The sequence below is a fragment of the Halictus rubicundus genome, chromosome 1, assembly GCF_050948215.1.
Source record: "Halictus rubicundus isolate RS-2024b chromosome 1, iyHalRubi1_principal, whole genome shotgun sequence".
Classification (NCBI taxonomy): Eukaryota; Metazoa; Arthropoda; class Insecta; order Hymenoptera; family Halictidae; genus Halictus; species Halictus rubicundus.
Window position 1 is genome coordinate 473,842 of NC_135149.1, and position 15,598 is coordinate 489,439.

General features: G+C 35.1%; 1 protein-coding gene across 1 annotated transcript in view; it reads right to left on the reverse strand.

Annotated features, from left to right (window-relative positions):
• Window positions 1-15,598, reverse strand: part of LOC143364149 (echinoderm microtubule-associated protein-like 2) — a 497,449-nt gene that overhangs the window by 429,553 nt on the left and 52,298 nt on the right. The window contains exon 2 of the mRNA XM_076804737.1: window positions 12,300-12,404. Coding sequence (XP_076660852.1) covers window positions 12,300-12,345 — 46 coding nt within the window. The 5' untranslated portion in view covers window positions 12,346-12,404. The remainder of the gene's footprint in view (window positions 1-12,299; window positions 12,405-15,598) is intronic.

The following is a 15,598-nucleotide window of genomic DNA, read 5'->3' on the forward strand; positions in this document are numbered from 1 at the left end:
AGACGCAGCCTGTTCAAATTTACACTTACGTCGAGATAATTTTTCAATACAGTCAATAATTTATAAGACATTCGAGAAAAACCATTTTATGAGCATTTAATTAATTTTTTTAATGTTTAAGGGACCGGGGGCATGTTTTCCTGTTATCCGATCCAGCTCGACTTTGCTCAGATTTTTTTAATTGCAACAATCCTGGGGGGTGACGTAAAAGAATTCAAATGTCGAAAATAAGAGCCACTCTAGTAATTCATCGAATAATTTGGAGGTATAATAAATTAATAAGAACATCTCTTATAATCGGTTAATAAACATTTTGGTAATTATTTACAAAGTATTAAACACAAAATATTAAACAAATATACTTTCGATAATATGTATTGTAGATATTGTTTTCAAGGTGTTTCTCAATTTACATCTAAATATGTATGTACAATACAATACATATAATATTGTTACGTACAAGGCATACTGCAGAAAAAAAGACGCACACCTAGCTTAGTGTTAACAATGCGTCTTGTGGCGAAAAGCTTTGTTCAAATGAAAGGTGCCAATAAATATTTTGTAAATATTGTGTACATTCAAAAATTCGTATAATCTTATTTTATTGACAAATAGCCGTTCAAAGTATAGAAGGTAATCAACATTTTAGGTCTGGATGAAATTTTTAGTAGGTCAATATTGATGTGAAAGCTGCAGACTTCTGTAACCAATTATACCAAAATTTTATATTAACTTACAACTTATGAATATGTGTAATAACACTGTTCAACACACCGAAAATCAACAAATGAATTGACATTTTTAACTTCCACTAATACCATTCGTAGATGGGAAAATCGTTCTACCGCATAGACTACTTAATTAGATTTTCTTCTGTATATTCAGTTCTTAAATCAATTTAAAGTGATCGGCAGAAATCAACGTGGTTCAAATGCAAATGTAATCCGTAACTTTTTGCGACGACCGATAATTATAATACGCAGCACTCACACGAGATTCATTACCGATTTTTGTCGTTTAATATGTTCAGTGGGTATAGAAAGTATTCACCCTTTAAAAACGAATAACTTTTTAAAATTGGTCCAAACGACTTGAATTTTTTTTTTAAATGTTAAAGGGATTAGTTTACCAGCTAATGTATGAATAATTCCTTTTTAAATTGCAATTTTTCTAATATTTCGAAAAAAATCAAGCCGTTTGGTCTAATCTTAGAAAAGCAATTGGTTTTTAAAGGGTGTACGAATACTTCCTACACCCGTCGTATATAAGAACATGTCTGTCGGTGCCTATTATAGCGAAACCTATGAAATTCATATTTACCAATGTACGAGGAAAAGCATAGTCTCATTTTAATATTGTTATATGGAGAATGATAGCAACGCTCAGCGTTTTGGGAATACCCCCACTTACGTGCTATACGTTTGTCAAAGACTGATGCACTTTCGCAGCCACCGATATCTCACTTAAATGTTTAGTCTAACTCGTAATCGAAATTATAGATATCTTAAACATCCGCTGAACAGAATCTCTCACGACACGAATTCTTCGAACGCTTATATTATAATCTATACCCTGAAATTCGATTACAAGAGTGAAGGAATGCATTCGCAGAAACGGTAGAGAAAGGTATACTTACAAAGAGAGAGGAAAGATTAACGAAAAAGATTAACGAATAAAGACACTTCACAAACAGAAAGGCTTAACCTAATTGGTTAGCGCCCGCAGTGTCTGTCAGTTTTTTAAGAGAACGATTGACTTGAGATCCATGGTTGATATCATGCAAAGAAAAAGATTTGTTGACCTTCAAATTGAAGGTCAATGTAATTTTTCACAATTCTCCACCCTTCCAGAGATGTAGAATTCACGCTACGACGTAAATGTAGGATCATGCTTTACATTTATTTTGTATACACCCTATACATACATATTAGAACTGTAGCACTGAAACTGTTAAAGTACACTGTGAACGTTTTCACAGATGAGCGTTTTCTTTCAAAACTGACTTTCTCGAAATCTAGGTAGAAATTAATCGAACAGTATATATGCTCGATCAAAAGTAAAATATAAGTGGCACTCAATTTACCAAACTATTTCGTTTCTGTATCGAAAATAAAATATGATTTGTAACATCTATTGGCATTCCTGTAGATTGTAGATCAAAGATTCGCTCTATCGCATGGTGAAATTAAATCTTTTTCGACATTTCTCGTAAATTGATAGGTTAACAGTGTCTTTTTTCCATTTTAATAATTTCCAATATTTAAAAGATTGATATTACATAGCTGCGATATCACTTTAAATTTCAATATTGTCCTACCATTTTGGAATTTTGAAATACTAACTTTAAAACCTATGTGGTATTGTGTAACTTAAGAAATCATTTTTGAATTTTAATTATAGGAAAACACTGCCGAATCCAGAGAAATGATTTTGTTCTGTGAGCTGGGTCGCTTATATGGTTTATTCGTCATACCTTGCTTAGTAAAGTTGTAATTAAATATTGGAGAAAATATAACAATCTTTTTTCAAAAAGGTTGCTTGAGAAATAGAGCATAGACTAGTTACGACGAATATTTCGGAGATTAAATTAAGATTTTTCTATAAATAAACGATTTAAAAGAGTACCGAATAGATTTTTGTACTGAATAATATAATTCGTTATTTTACTATTTTACAGCAATAATTACGAGTTTTTGCACAATAGGTATCTAAACCATTTTACGCGCGAGTGTTACGACGTATTATAAATAAAAACTCAAATATACCTAAACGAAACTACAAAGTGAAACACATACTACTATGTTATGTGTAGATTAATTACCGTTCATTTTACTGTTAGTGCAGTTACATAATGTAGACACCTGAACGAAGGTCACCAACAATGATATTTTTAGAAAGACTAGAAATTTTAATACACTGGCGTAGCGCGAGACTGTGATTAGGACTACGCAAGACTATAGAAAATTGATAGTTTATTTAAAACAATTAAACAAGTAAAGAAACTGGATGCACAAAAGTATGTTTAATTCTACATTTTTGTGATTACAATTTTGATATCCAAACATTTTTTAAATTTTATTACTTTATAGAACCTCCATTGCTGTCTATTACAGCTTATAGCTTGTTTGGTATACACACTTGTAATTAATCCTTAACTATTATAACTAGAATTGTTTTGTCTGTAATAATTTCAAAGAAAAGGGAAGAAAATTTATATTTATTGTATGTTTGCATTTACTTTAATCCTTAAATATTGGTTAAAAAGGAATAGAATTCTATATATCATTTTAAAAGAATATAGCGTACAGAAACCAGCAAAATGAATGGTTTCACATATTTTATAGTGTAATTATTGAAATTACGAAGATGCTTCCATTAGAAATTATTAAATACATTTCTTCGTTCCAACGCATGCTATTATAAAAATTTCGAAAAATCGAAATAAATCCAGTCTTGTAATATTTTTGTTTGCAGTATTTCATTTCCCAAAATTCAATTCCTGTATCCCAGAATTAAATACTGAACTTCATGAAAAATTCATAAGAACTCCTACTGAGTTTCTTAGAAGATTGTATCATTTACTAATTGTAAGTTATAACTTAATACACGTATAATTGAGGATTTGGTGTATGTACTAAACTGAAAGCGTGCTTCAAGATGAAAATAATAGCACGGATTTTGTTTGTTTTTGTTCTACACAGCACCTACAAAAATGAACAAGGTGTAAAAACCAGGGGTTTTCTCACCCAAATAGAGTTATAAACCGATTTTCGTCGATTTCCGCATTGAAATTTGTGCGATATTAATGGTAGACGTGTATAAAATAAAATTGAAAAGGCTCCAGTCACAGCCAGCCGCAGCTCTGTATACTACAGAAAAAAAAGACGATGACGCGGAGTATACACATGATGCGGCTTATGTCACTCGTCGTTTTAGAGACCAATGCGTTGTGTCGTTATAGAAACAGTGAAGAATTAATACAATGATTTTCTAATATATTGACAGTCTCAAATAGTGGCCGAGAAATAAATGATGTTCCATTTAATAATTATTGTCAAAAAACGGCCAAATTATATATGGACAGTTATAATTGGTATGACATGCCGCCTTCTGTTCACAAAGTACTGATACACGGAGCAACAATAGTAAAAGTAATACTTCTTCCTATAGGACACCTTTCTGAAGAATGTATGGAAGCCCAAAATAAATACGTAAAACAGTTCAGAAGAAATCATACGCAGAAACGTTCAAGATATCATACTAACCGTGACTTATTTCATAGACTATTATCTATTACTGATCCGGTTATAGCAAATAAAAATTTACCGAAAGCCTCGGTATCAGAACTGCCTTAAGACGTGCTTCAGCTACTGAAACCAGAAAATTTAACTAGCGAAGGTGAAGGTAATCATGAACGGGACGACTACGGGCTATGGTGCGAAGGTAATTAAAATTAAGCAAACAGGTTTTGAATCAGGTCAAATCTGATTATTAACTCGAGTTCTGCACATCAAAATCTATAAAATTATATGTTTGTACTTATTTCAACTAAAAAATAACTTCAGAAATAGTTTTGTCTGCGTTTTTCATGTTTTAACGCACTGTGGTACAGTGTGCGACGCATCGAACTGGCTAAGGAAGTCACCCTAGAGACGATATAAAATTATTCTAAAAGTGTAACGTCAAAACAAAAAATGTATGGTGTTCTGTGTATGTACATTAGGGAGGCTCTTATTTACTTTCGGCGAAAATTTTTTCCAAATTTTGTTTGTGTCATCCTCCAGGATAACAGGAAAACGTGCCCCGGCCCTTAAACATTAAGATAATTGATTAAAATAATTTTTGTCGAATATCTTTTAAATTATTGACTGTATCAAAAAAATTTCAAAAAAACTTATAGATCTGGACAGACTGCGTCTTTTATGTCCTATTAAGTAATCCCAGGAGAGACGCACCATAGGGTGAGATGCACCAGTTTTTATTATGGCAATACTGCACGATTCTCAACTGTTTCTCTCTTATCATTTATAACATGTTAACATTTGTAAATAATCTGAGAACGAAGGACACGTGTATTATATTATTATTTACGTGTAACAGAAGTATAAAAATTTCTTAGTGCTGCAAACTTCTGATGAAATATTCTTGTAAGTGGTACAAAATTTTTTGTACTGGTTCTTGTTTTTGTATAGGTGCGTCTCTTCTTCAATTTAGGGAGAGACATACCATTACTTAATGTATGTCTTATGTATGTGTAGTAGGAAGTCGCTTTTATAAAAAGTGGAGCATTCATTTTTTTAATTAATTAAAAAGTCAATCATATCTAAAGTAGATTGGAGTTCTTGTTTAGAATGCCTTAAATGGATCCATGAAACATGTACTATGTATTCTCCTTTGTATAATATGTGGTAGAGAAAACAAAAAGAATACAAGTAGGGAGAAGAAGGTATAAACGAAAGGAGTGCGTCTAACCACAGGCCCTAGGGAGAGATGCACTTTTTCGAACTTTTTTAAACAACATATTAACATATTAAAATAAAAGTGTTACTCATTTAACTTTATACATTATTAATGAGATTTAAATAAATAATTAAACTATGCCTGTCTATACTTTTAATTTTTTCCAATAAATAACATTTTTAGAAACAGAAAACAAAATATGGTGCATCTCTCCCGGAACTACCCTACTTTTTTCGGTGAAACAAACAGTTTTCGGAAAAATTGAGAATATGTCGGAATAAAATAAATAAATTTTTCTGAAATTTGAAAACTGAAGTGTATCTTCATTAGCTTTTATCAATACACATCCAGATTTAGAAGTTTTGTTCAACATACTTCTCGATACAGTCAATAATTTAAAAGATATTCGAGAAAAAGCATTTCACGAGCATATTAATTATTTCAATGTTTAAGTGCCGGGGGCACGTTTTCCCGTTATCCGGTCGAGTTCAAACTTTGTACAGATTTTTTTTTTTATTATTTGGAACAATCTGGGGGGGGGGGGGCACAAACAAAATTGAAAAGTCGAAAATAAGAGCCATCCTAATGTACATATGTGGTACCTACATTCATGCTGGTTTGTGAGCATTTGAATTCATGAAATTCCAGCAAAGACCGTTAACCAAATGACATCAGAGAGCTAAGTGACATTGATGAAAAAACAGCGTGAGCACAGCGCACCTTCGCGTAACGTCATCGCAACACCTTGAACGGCTTATATAAGCCGTTATAACATGCGTCAGCGTGAGCATCCATCGTGCAATATCTAGTCTGCACATTTCTGAGGTACATACTTACTTCTATATCAAAGTATTCGTGTGGAGCCGCTCAAATCAACAACTGCAAATTGAAAGTTTCTAATATTTTCCATGCTAACTTTATTACTCGAGGTATAAGGGAAGTGAAGTAATTTGAATTATTCCGTTTGACAGTAGTGAAAGGTGGCGATTACTCAGTTCATTACTCAAGTTCAAAAGTCATATAAAATATTTAAAGTAAAGTGAAAGTATGTATCATTTATTTATTGGTAAATTTTGTGACAAAAATAATAATATTTATATACTTTTAGAGCGATTAGAGTAAGTTCTGTAGAAATAATAATAACAGAAACATACATGTTTTCACAAAGGTATTAACAAAAACTAAGAAATCGATAGACGATCTACCACTTCCACTCTACCATATGAGCCGCCCATTTGCCAAATCGACTAACTCCACAAAATAAAGAGTAGAGAAAATCGATGAAATTGTATACATTCATTTTCAATAGTTTTTTCAATGTTTGTCATTCATTTTGTGATGATATTTAGTCGAACTATTAAGGAAAATTTGAGCGTCAATCAAGTGTTTTATCAGAAAAATGTAAGAAAATTTGAAAGGTAAATAATTGATTTGACTCATGAAAGATTACGTGTAATAAATATTCTTACAGTTCTTGCTTTATAGAAGATTTACATACTATAAAAATAACAAGTACACAAAGAGTCAATATAAGAAATATTAATACACTGGCGATACTAGTAACGCGAGTAGGGCTCAAAATTTCTAAAAGAACCCAGAAAAACGAAAAAAAATTATATATTTTCATAATACATGTAAATAAGGTTAGAAAACTTAGGAGGCGAGAGCCACTGTTTTGGGCTATCAAATCTCTCTATTTTATCATAAATTACAAAGTGTATATTTTATATTTATATAGAACAATGATCCGAGGCATAATGCTTATGGGCTTACGGGATTCCATATGAAGCGGATAACTCTTTGTTTTCACTATATCTCGGATTTTCTTAAAATTGAAATATATTATAGTCCATCTGAAAATTGTTTAGAAGTCACAGATCATCGAAATTTGCATTGCTTACCGATTTTTACAGTAATTAGCATCACACAACAATTTATAACACGGTTATTAGTAAAGATAGAAACATTTCTTGTTCTAAAATCAACACCGCAAAAATCATTTTATACGCAAATGTAATTTTTCAATGCAAAAATGTCGAAAATATTTTTGTTTTTCAAATTTGAGCCCCGGGTCAAGTGTGAAAAAATTTTAAAAATATATGGCCGTATTCTGCAAACGTTCCTCTTTACAATTCAGCTTTCTAATTCGCGGACGATGAGAAATTGCGGTCAGGACAGACCGCCGAAGGATGCGACATCCAGCGAGTTAGGTAAGTAAGCACCGACTGATCGACCGTTATTCACCAGCAGGATTGGGAAAATCAATGTCCTTTGTAATACTATGGACGAAAATGTGGCTAACAGGGTACTGATAGTATTACATGGTCCTCGTGTAGTGAAGACTGGTGTGAAAATGAAAGTTGTCAGGTATGTAGTTACCTATAGAAAGATTGCATATGAAAGACTGCACTGTTTCTAGGTACATCAAGTATTGTTAATCATTAAATCATTAACGTTCCGTGCCGCGTGCATTCTGTTCAGACCATAAGGAAGTTTCGCTACTAGGAGGTAGAGAAAAAATCGTGTTACAATAATTTATTGAGACATGAATTTAATGCTTTGTTCTGTACCGTATCTTAGACACTTATACGTACACTTATCCTGAATAATGATAACTTTGACTGTATTACGTATGGTTGGAAATGTATTTTTATACATATGTATTGTCACGTCGCTTCCTCTTTCGTTCCCGTCGGAAGGACGGAAACCTAAGCGACACCGGGTATTTACAGACCAAGAGGCCGGGCCGCGATACGCGGTCCACCCGGGACAAACGGTTTCTCATTGACTCGAGTTCGATCTTTTAAATTCGAATTTCGATAATAAATCGGACGTCAGACACCCGGAGGCGTCGCACAAACAGTGCTTCGCGAACCCGTGAAGCCGAATCGACGAGAACCGCACAAACTCCTGGATAGTTCGCGATCGGGAGCAGGTTTCTACGTGGGATAGCGCGAGGCGTTCCCCGCGACGGGAAGAGTTCTCACAATAAAGTCGGAGACAATGTTATAGCTTTCAGGTGTTTAATCAAAGCGTAAAATAGTTAGCTGCCGGTGAAGGCCGGCAGCGGTCCTTACAGCCGATCGCGGTGTACAGGGTGTATAAAAATTATATGTCACGACCACCATAGCATGATTCTACACCTCTCGATCGGTGGAGATCTACTAAAAAAAAAATGCATCGCAAAATTGACAAGGTTGACCGGAGGGGGACGAGGTCGAGATGCGCAGGCGCCAGGATCGGACGGACGTTAGTCCACTGGACACGACAGCTTGGCGCCTCTCACTCGGATCGTCCGATTGTCCGGAACATCCTGCCCATACTGGAGCTAGACGCAGGAGGCGGGGGCAGGCTCTCCTATCGTCTGATCCAGATGCTCTCTGGACATAGTTGTTTCTCGGGTAGTACCTCGCAAAGATTGGGATGGAGTCGACAACAAGGTGCTATCACTGCAGGGAGGATCGGACACAGCGCGGCATACGCTGGAATACTGTCCATCATGGTCAGAGCCGCGCCGTGTCTTTAGCGACGTGATAAATTGAGACCTCTTTTGCTCTTGCTTTAATATACAGGGTGTTCGGTAACTGGTGGTACAAGCGAAAAGAGGGTGATTCTACATGAAAAAATATGTTGAAAATATAGAACAAAATTTTTTCATGTGAGGCTTTGTTTTCGAGAAAATCGACTTTGAATTTTCGCCGGGTACGCGTGCACTTGATCATGTCTCGTTATAACGGATCTCACTGTAGATTATTATCTCGATGGATCATTATCGCAGTTTAAGTTTGTTTTTATCGTACCGGAAAATTAGGAACACACAATGAAATAGGATGTTAAAGTAATCATAAAGTTTATTATTACAGAAATTACTGAAAATGTTTCCCATTCTACCGGATACATAATTCTGCTCTTCAAATGAAATTTCTATGAACGCTTTCTAACGTATTCTGTTGCTTTAATGTATGAAAGGCAACAATAATCTTTTCTTTTATATAGATAGGTAAAATAAATATTTCCGTGACACTGGAAGTGTTTATCAACATAAACTTCAATCGAGACAATGATCTACAGTGATATCCGTTATAACGAGACATGATCAAGTGCACGCGTACCCGGCGAAAATTCAAAGTTGATTTTCTCGAAAACAAAGCCTCACATGAGGTTTAGTTCTATATTTTCGACTTATTTTTTCATGTAGGATCACCCCCTTTTCGCTTGTACCACCAGTTCCGAACACCCTGTATATTTCGTATATATAGGGTGGAAATTATAAAGCGTTACAGACGTATATACCCAAAAATATTGATTATACGCAAAAATGTTTCAAATGAAAGTTGTTCAGTACCGACGAGGATATCATGTGGTGGGACTTTTATTTTTCCCGGTAGATACACCGAAGTGAGGTGAAGGTCAACTTCCTGTCTTTCAATGGAATGATGTTTTTTTATCCGCCATCAAATAGTGCGTTTCAAGATGAGTTCAATAACCTATGACTCAAGGTGATTCAAGGTCAAACTTACAGGGAAATGTAGAAAAAATGTGTCGTTTTATTTGTACTTTAGTTTGTGTCTTCGAACTTTCACACCAAAACATTAACATGTGTTTAATATCAGCATTACTCAGGACAACGTCAAAGTCATTATCAATGAAATGAAAACGAGCGTATTTAGTCAGTTTACTTTAATTGATATTCGTACTAAGGTATCCTTTACTGGACGATAGTACTGAAATAAGTGGTGAAAATGGGAATATATCAAAATTGTTTTGATATGTTTATGGTACTAGGAGAACACCAATAACGCCCTATTTTCTGATGAAGCAACATTTACAAATACTGGCAATGTAAAACAGGCACAAGGCACACTTTTTCCAACGACATTTAACTGGGCACGTTTATGTTAACTTTCTACACAATGTATTATCCCGATTATGTGAAGAAATACGTTTAAGTAAAACGATGAATAAATAAAACGGTGGATGAATTTTTTCAGGACTCGAATGGTGGTGGGAGAAATTTCAAAGTCAAATAAATTTTTTTAAATGGAACCATATATTTCTTTTTGTCATAACACAATAGCATTTTCCGAGACGAATTTAACGACATATCACATTATGTTATTTACTGTTACAAAACATTAGAAATTATGTTTTTGTAACTTCTTAAGTAGGCAATGGTAGTACATAACTAGTTGCCGGCTATTAGCTGCACACTATAAACAAAGATCGACCTTCTTGTCATCTGTTTTGGAGAGTTGTTTTATTTGTCTCGAGTCTCATTTATTTTAGTTGAGAAAGTGTAATACTAGAGACTGTAGGAATTTCGTTGATTTCTATTTGGTGCTTTCGAAGTTATTTATGGGGGCCGGCAGGCATTTGGCCTTGACTGACACGCTAAGTTACGATGTACTTTTTTCCTAGACATTTTACGTCTTAAATAAGTAAGTAATCAATTAAAAATGTATACCACCGTGTTTGTACATGTCTTTGCTACGTCTGTCCAGAGCCTTTTTTTTCGATACGAACACTAAATCTCTCGAAATTTAGAGAATCTCTCTGCAATATACGTATATGAACTGCGCAAGGGTCAAACTCTAGACAAACTGTCGCTTCAATACTGCAATGAGCAGTTTAGAAGAGGTCAATTGTGTTTCCTAAAAGTCCAATCTACGTCTGTCCGGAGCCCAAATTGCGAATTTCTACCTCATCGTGGAGTAATTTGTAATATTCGGCAGAAAATTCGAATTCTGAAGCAAGTATGACGTCACAAGATGGCTGCCGCTGAGAGATTCTCTTAATTTCGAGAGATTTAGTGTTCGTATCGAAAAAAAGGCTCTATACAGACGTAGCAAAGACATGTACAAACACGGTGGTATGCATTTTTAATTAATTACTTACTTATTTAAGACGTAAAATGTCTAGAAAGAAAGGCATAGCGTAACATAGCGTGACAGTCAAGGCCAAATGCCTGCCGGCCCCCTTAATTCCAGAACATGCCCTTGAGGAAAAAGCTGAATTAGTTTGTCTGCGCGGTGATGGATATTTATCCTATGCAGAAGTGGCTCAGGAATTTCATAAGCGACATCTTTCTCAACAAAAGCCAACAGTTAAATTAAACAATGATAAGCGCAAAAAATAATGAAATTATTTATCTAAGTAATAAACAGAGCGAGTTTATTTACGCATACTGAATAAAATTGCTAAGGGTATGAACTATAAATTTTATGTTTATTTATTTCGGTAACTTAAGAAACTTAAGGAGACATAAGAAGATCGATCTTTGTTTACAGTGTACAACTAATAGCCGACAACCAGATATGTACCACAATTGCCTACTTAAGAAGTTAAAAATTTATAATATAATTTATAATGTTCTGTGATAGTAAATAACATAATGCGATATGTCGTTGAATTTATCTCGGAAAATGCTATCGTGTTATGACAAAAAAAATATATGGTTCCATTTAAAAAAATTAATTTTACTTTGTAATTTCCCCCATCACCGTTCGAGTCCTGAAAAAATTACACCATGAGATTGTTCCCCTCATACCGAACAGTTTTTGTAAACAAATTGTTTTCGTAATTTCAGTGCGTCACGAGATATTTCCGTTTTCAGATAAACGAAACACCCTGTATAATTAAACTACTTCCTTAATTTGGATGTAGTGCGAAATACACGTCAATTTTCTGGCATACTGATACTACTAATGTACCTATAACAATTGTGTACTCACATACATTAAATATACGAATTACACATTACCTATAGTAATAGGTACATGTAATAAATTACCAGTTGTAATGTATAGTTTTGTAGTTACTCCAGAGAAATTCAAACTTACCCATTTTTTGCTTCGCGCCGTGTGCTGAATGCCCGTTCACGTGCATCGTAAGGTTCGAATTTTTCTTTTCATACTGACGTTTCTCCTGCGTTGAAGACACTGCCTCTGCAAAAAATAAGATTCGTATTTACTGCATTTCCGTAATTTTTAATTTTTTTACTATTTTACTATTCTTTTCCTAATTAATTAATAGCAAGCAGGTTTAATGGCCATTCAGCTCTACATCAATACAATAACCGACAATAAGTTTTATATCAAAATAACATGATGTTTCCTTGTCGCCTTTCCTTTATACTGTTAAACACGATGATTTTTCCTCCGTGACTTTTGATTCTTCCCTGGGAGCCATGTTATAGTACACGATGTCCAGAAATTATGTGTAAAACCGTTACAGCGTAATTCTACACCTTAAGATCGGTGAAGATCTGTTAAAAAAGTTTGGTGCTAAATTGACCTTGACAGTCTTTTTCAAGGTCAGTAATGTTTTTATTGTATCCTATAGTACTCATCGCGAAGAACAAAAGGCACTACAGGTCTCAAGTCAACCGTTCTCTTAAAAAATAACTTTAAAGTTTCGTAAATTATTTTATTTCATATGTCTATACATTGTCTCAAAATGCTATAAACGCGGAGGGAATGATTCTACATAAGAAAATAAGTCGAAAATATAGAATAAATTTTTTGTATTTGATGCATCGTTGTCGAGAAAATTTAGTTCAAAAATCCGTTAAGTTAGCGTGCTTGGCGTTCTTAAGAAGTCGAATTAGTAGGTCATGAACAGACACGTCAGACGATTCGTATTCAATAGCACGCGGAGAAGCCCTTTCTGGGAAACGGAACATATAAAATGAAAAATTGACTAGATACACAATATAAGCTATGCACTAAATACGCAATATATACTAAATAATATTATTCGGCCGCAGCCCCCCCCCCTGTGTGTGTTTGTGTGTTGTTTGTGTGTGTATACAGGGTGAGTCACCTAACGTTTGCACCTGAAATATCTTTGTTGTTTCTAAAGATACGTAAAATATGGTAAAGACAAAGTTGAATGGTACAATGGGGCTGTCACGACGCCATAAAAAATTTTGTTTTTATGTCATTTTTTAGAGATATCAGGGTCACCTGTACTTTTTTAAATGGAACCACCCTTTTTGAAGCACCTACAATGATAATCCCTTTGATTAGGAATTCAGTGACTATATTATTCCAAGGTCATTCAAGGCCAAGGGCAGGAAAAACGTATAAAACTAAAATCTGGAAGCAGAATACCTGTATTTTATAAATGTTCGAAATGATAGCCGTCTACGTCGATACATTGATGTAAACGAGCTCTGAAGGAATGTTGAACTCTGATAAGTACATCCGAGGTGATATTCGTACATGCTGTGATGATACGCTGACGCATATCTTCAACTGTTGTTGGAGCATCTATGTACACGGTCTCTTTTAGCAGACCCCATATAAAGAAATCTAGTGGTGTTCGGTCCCACACAGACCGAACTTGAAATTTACGATCTAAACACGGTCGGCTGCAATAGCAGGGACACTTGAAGCGACGCGACGGTCCCAGGATTTTGAGTGTCATCGGACACCACTTCGAGACCTCCGTGAGCGGGCCCATTGATAGGGCAATATACAAATATCTCGTTTTCCAGACCATCTTTCCCATATCCTTCACACCTAATCCATTAGACAATCTAAACACAGTTCCACCAAATCGCATCCCTACTCCGACGACCAAATGCACCACCCACTAACCAATTAGAAAAGAGTCCGAGTTAACATTATACACGACACGACACCGAACAGTCACGGCAGAACGCTAAAATACATCGCGTCGAGAACACAACTATCGCTTAGATAACACGTATCGCTCGAATCGAGAACACAAAAATCACTCGCGCCGAAAACATCTCGAAAGGTTTTCGAACCACACTCGTTACACACATTGTATCTTGTCGACTGACTGTGCGTATTAAGTTTTGAAAATATATTGAATTGTTGTTCCAAAACGTCAAGTTCCTTTTAATTAGACGTGGTTACCCCGTAACTTCGTCACAGCCCCGAATATCGTTCGCGAGCACGCGAAACGGGAGTTACGACCCCGCGAAGTTCGGCATACGAACTGACGACATTTCGGACGCCTCAAGTGGATTTAAATCAGGCGAACGTGCTGGCCACGAAACAGTTCCGCTTCGTCCAATTCATCGGTTTGGAAATCGAGAATTCAACGTTTCTCTTGCTACTCGTACATAATGAGCAGGACATCCGTCATGTTGGTACCACATATCAAAGCGATTTTGTAAAGGGACATCTTCTAACAAAATTTGCAGATCTTCTTGCAAAAATTGAGCGTATTTCTGTCGCGTCATCATTCCGTTAACGAAATATGGTCCAATTACTGTGTCGTTCAAAATACCTCACCACACGTTTACACTCCATTGTCTTTGATGATCAATTTCTCGCAGCCAGTGCGGATTATCCACAGAACAATAATGGGCGTTCCGTAAATTAATTGTGCCATGATTAGTGAATGTTCCTTCGTCCGTAAACAAGACATTAGAAAAAAATGAATGATTTTGAAACAATCCCCATTGACAAAAGTTAATTCTATTTTGAAAATCATTCCCGTGCTATTCTTGATGGAGCGATATGTGGAACGGATGAAATGTATATCGGGCCAGAATTCGTATTACGCTACTTTGACTTATGCCTGCTTCCCGGGAAATTTTTCTCGTACTCACGTGAGGATTGACAGCTATAGCTGCTAAAATATTAATTTCATTGTCTTCATTAGTCGTGGGATTCTTTCGTTTGTGCTGTCTTGCATGTACACTTCCAGTACTTCGAAACAACCTGTACGTATTAGTGAAAGTATGTCTAGAAGGAGTGTTTCGCTCGGGGTACCTTTCTTCATAAAGTAGTCGGGCCTGCACTGCATTTTTTCTACATTCACAGTAAATCGTGATCATATCACACTTTTCAATCATCGAATATAACATACCGGAATCGCGTTTGGAAACATACTGATAGTAAATAAGAATGCTGAATAACATTGAAGGACCTTAGTATGTTTACTTTAACTACGACCATAGTATGTTTATTATTTCCTACAAGTCTCAACCGTGATAAACGTATTCTGCTTCCATATTTTAGTTTTATACGTTTTTTCTGTCCTTGACCTTGAATGACCTTGGACTAATTATAGTCACTGAATTCCTAATCAAAGGGACTATCATTGTAGGTGTTTAAAAAAGGGTGGTTCGATTTAAAAAAGTAAAGGTGACCTTGATATC